At 40.1% G+C, this 4,456-nt stretch overlaps 1 protein-coding gene across 1 annotated transcript; it reads right to left on the bottom strand.

Annotated features, from left to right (window-relative positions):
* Positions 1-709: 709 nt before the first annotated feature.
* Positions 710-1,700, bottom strand: LOC148534499 (hemoglobin subunit alpha-3-like). The gene is made up of 3 exons (XM_088466828.1): positions 1,606-1,700; positions 1,150-1,354; positions 710-838 (listed from the first exon to the last, which is right to left on the bottom strand). Exons 1-3 carry the CDS (start codon positions 1,698-1,700, stop codon positions 710-712), a joined length of 429 nt encoding a protein of 142 aa, XP_088322954.1.
* Positions 1,701-4,456: the final 2,756 nt, after the last annotated feature.

Genomic DNA, 4,456 nt, shown 5'->3' with positions numbered 1-4,456 from the left:
CAATAAGTTATTTAGGCATTACAGATTTACTGTGCAGTATGACATTTTTTTTAATTACATTTTCCTAATTAATTAATAATGCAATTATTGTTTGTACACATCTGCCTGTACAGTATGAAACACTTAATCATGTATATTGGAGTATGCATTATAATTAGAGTTAGGCAGAGTTTGTAACATTAGACCCAGATACATTTTTATTGGCTACAGTGAATCCCATCCCCAGCTGTGAACAATGAGGATCCACTAGGAAACACCTGCAAGTAGATATTTGTTGGGGTTACCTTTGGCTGATTTAGATGCTCCACAACTGATTATCAGTGGAGCCGCACCACATCATAATTACATGTTAGGTTCACTTAATCAGCTTTAATCACTTTTTTACTCAAACTTAAGTACAACCCATAGTACATAGCATTATTAAGACAAGTCAAGTCCGGGATTACACGGGTCTACAATGATATTAAAACAAAACATCTCCAAAGATGTTCCATATTATAAGCATCATTATCCCAGTAGTGCATAATTGTGATTCCATTGTGATTGTTCTTATTATGCAGCCCTGCCAAGTATACAATGTTATAGTACAATTTATAGATATATATGAAAACAGTATACTTTTTTAATGAAATATTTTATTACACTTCAAGTAGGGTTGTGCATTTCTTACATCACATTGTATAAGAGACAGAAGCTACAAGCATTGGGATTATCTGTATTTGGAGGTAAGAACAGTGGACACAGCAGCGATGAACTTGTCCCAGGCAGCATGGGTGGTTGCATCAAACTCAGCCGGGAAGTGAGAAGCCAGAACAACCAGGATGCAGTGAGACAGCAGCTGCAAGACACATGTATGTCAGTCACTATCACATGAGAATTTACATTAAATATTATCCTTCAATAAATCAGTAAACAATCATATCTAAGTGCTATCAAATCTTTTAAGAAATGCAGCTTTCTTTGTGAATAAAAATACTATTACAGACACTAAATTAAGAATTTCTGAAATACTGTTAACTAAAATATGACACACAGTGTGTAAAATGCCTCTAATAATCACACCTAAAAATATGTTTAGAAGTATTTTAGATAGTGAGCAGATTATGAAGTATTATCATACTGAAAACATTCATTGGTCATGTGTCTCACCTTGAAGTTTCCTGGATCCACTCTCAGGTTGTATGCATGCAGGTCACTCAGCTTGGACAGGGCTCCATCTAAGTTGTCCAGATGCTTAGCAGCATCTCCTAGGGCAGCGAGGACCTTACCCCCATGGACCTGGAGATCAGCAGATCCGTGGCTCACATCAAAGTGGCTGAAGTAAGTCTTGGTCTGAGGGAAGCTCAGAAACAGCCTAAAATCATAAGCCAACATTTAGTAAAATATCAAAGAATTAATAACTCACTAATTAAGCAAATTTCCATTTCTTTTTCAATATTCTCTCAAATGTGTTACATAAGAATAAAATGTTAAATATATCTATTAAGGAAAATATGAAAATTAAATTAGATCTAAAGCACTTTTAATACATTTTGTTTTTTCTTTTCTACAAAATAATAATAATCTATGTTACACTAAGAGGAGTATTTCAGGTTGTCATGTTACCTTTCCAAGGCTTCAGCACCGAGAGCGTTGACATTTCCGGAGACTTTGCCCCAAATGGCCACAATTGCAGCCTTCTCAGCATCAGAGAAAGTCATCTTTCTGGTGAGTAGTTACTGAGCCTGAGATAAAGACCTGATAAGTTTGGCCTGTTTCCTGGGTCACTTCCATTTTATAGAGGAAGGGTCAGCAAACCTGGCACTGTTCCACCACTATTGGTCAGCTCTGAGTTACACCCAAACACAAGTGCTGTGATTATCTCTCCTAGAAAAGTGCTTCCTATGTACAATTATTCTGATGATCAGCTACATGAGACTGCATGTCAGGATGTAACACAGTGTGTATGCACATGTTCTATGGAGATTGTAAATTAGGAACACAAATACTTTAAAAAAAAATTATGTCAAAAATGTGTTAGTTATAATGATAAATTTAGCTTCCCATGAATCCTATTGTATCTTGTTAAAGTACTCAGCAAATACAAACAAGCATGATTAAGAAGTCTAACATAGGATGATGTAATATATCTGCTAACATGTGAAAACATAGGAATATTCATGTATTCACAACTGGAGATAAATGGTGACTGTCTAACAAACTAGACAATTTTAAAACAAAAAAATGGCATCTAGGTACAGTAAGTAAAGTGTTATTGTTTTGGGGTTAAAAACTATATTTGAGATGGTTAAATTGACCTAGTTGCTATCAGACCTTTAAAATATAAAAGTAAAGCAAACCTATCTAATGTAAGAAATGGTAAGTGTAATACAGTATAGATTTTGCAGAGCCTATCCTGAACCATCACCCCCTCAGGTGACAGATATGGAAACTGGGTCTATACTTTCAAAGGACGTCATTTACACCTTTCCATTGCACTTCGTACAGGAAATAAGTATTAGAGTAAAAAGACAGTCCTTCATACTCATCATTCATTACAAACATAAATTGCATCATCAAGCCGTATTTCAGCGGAAAATTGTAAATGCTGTTTTTAATAAAGTGCGTAATCTTGGGGGGCGTGGCTTGGCGCAGTATGGAGTAGCAGCGTGTTGCTGTAGCTCCTGTGGTGATCCGTTTGTCCATCCTGATCCCCTGGTGGTCTAGGGTCGGCACCTTACCTGCGGGTGTGAGAGTCCCTCCTGAAGGCCTCCGTTATCCTGAGCGGGCGTATTCAGCACCTTACTGCCTCCAGTTCACGACGGGGCGTGTTGGGGCCTGCTGTGTCATCTGCCTCTCCGGCCTGTTGGCACTCCCACTCTGTAAGGGCCGCTGGCGTGTCGCTGGTCTCTCCTTTCTGTTGCTGCACATTGTCCGGAGTCCTCTCGACCACGTGACGCTGATGTTGGCTGTGCCTGGTGTACACTGCCGCTTCTTTGCTGGGTCTCTGGTCTGGTAAGCTCCTCTGTGGACACCATCTTGGGTGGCTCCTGGATTCCTCAGTACTGCACTCCTCCTCTGCAGTTCTCCTCTGTAACGCTGTTCTGGCTGCCATTATCCGTTTTCAGTGCTCTGTGCACTTATAGGGACATTAACAGCTGGTGATTGATTATACTACCATTCTCTATTTCAGGATACCAGCTGACATTTATTTTTTTATTATAAGTGTTCCCCCCTTTTTGTGTGTATTTTGGTGGTACCTGTTGTGCCATGGGGAAAAGTGGCACTGCCACTAGTGCTGCTGCCAGACTAGAAAAATATGCTAGGCAATCTCAGGCACCTCAGTCATCTGGCCAGACTACTGCTGACCCTCTTTCCCCTTTGTCTGTGGAGGGCGACACAGACCAAAATGGAGCATCACACTCCACTCAGCAAATTCTACAAGCTATTTCAACGTCCGAACAACGGGTCAAGGATAAAATTGGTCAGGTGCAGATTGATGTGTCCCTACTTCACCAGGATTTACAAAAAATAAGGGAGAGAGTTGGCGAAGCGGAGCACTGTATCTCTGACTTGGGAGATGTTACCTCACCTATAAAACAGAAGGTTGAAGATTTGTCCTCTCAAGTTGTGGCCATCCAGGCTAAACTTTCGGATGTCGAGGGTCGGCTTAGGCACAACAATATCCGCCTTGTTGGGCTTCCTTAGCGGGCTGAGGGCTCAACCCCTGAGAAGTTTCCCGAGGACTGGCTAATTCGTTTATTTACCTTGGAGGCTTTCAGTCCCCAGTTTGCTGTGGAGCATGCTCACAGACTCCCGTCTAGGCTCCCTGCATCTGGAGCTCCTGCTAGAACATTTATTGCTCGTTTGTTACATTTCAAAGATCGGGACACTGTTCTTCAATTGGCCCGTAACAAGGGTCCGCTACAATTTGAGAAATCATTCCGTTTCAGTTTTTCTGGATTTTGCACTGGAGGTGCAGAAGAGTCGTTCGCAGTTCTTGCAGGTCAAACGTAAACTTTGTGACTGTAATATCCAGTACTCCATGCTGTTCCCAGCGAGTTTGCGAGTGGTGCATAATGATACTACTCATTTTTTTACTACTCCCCGTGATGCGGAGAGCTGGCTGAAGTGGCAGCCCCGTGCTCCTCGTTGAAATCTATATGTGTCAAATTGTTTGAATCTTTTCCATTCTATTTCGATCGTATTGAATATGTGTTAATATGCTGCTGCAGGTTTCTGCAGTAACTCATATATTTTCATGTTCTACTATTTTGATATTTATCAGATACACTTTCTATTTGATCTATCAGATATGCTGTTTATATTGTGATTTATTGTACACAATGTATAATGCTTTTCTTTAGTCTATAGTATGTGTTCTTGATATAAGTTCTATAAATGTTTGATCCACCAGTGGACCAGCTATAGTTATGTCCTGAAGGAGTTTTCTACTGGATATAGCTATAGAAATCTG

The sequence above is a fragment of the Taudactylus pleione genome, unplaced genomic scaffold (assembly GCF_031769625.1).
Source record: "Taudactylus pleione unplaced genomic scaffold, aTauple2 ptg000066l, whole genome shotgun sequence".
Classification (NCBI taxonomy): Eukaryota; Metazoa; Chordata; class Amphibia; order Anura; family Myobatrachidae; genus Taudactylus; species Taudactylus pleione.
Note: the sequence above shows the minus strand (reverse complement) of the source record. Positions and strands in the feature narration are given on the sequence as shown.

What these genes read in the sequence shown, in the direction of transcription:
- LOC148534499 (XM_088466828.1), bottom strand. Translation starts at nt 1,700, where the DNA reads ATGACTTTCTCTGATGCTGAGAAGGCTGCAATTGTGGCCATTTGGGGC. An exon ending in GGTGCTGAAGCCTTGGAAAG is followed by an intron (nt 1,355 to 1,605) that starts GTAACATGACAA and finishes TTATGATTTTAG; the next exon opens with GCTGTTTCTGAGCTTCCCTC. An exon ending in TGGATCCAGGAAACTTCAAG is followed by an intron (nt 839 to 1,149) that starts GTGAGACACATG and finishes TGTGTCTTGCAG; the next exon opens with CTGCTGTCTCACTGCATCCT.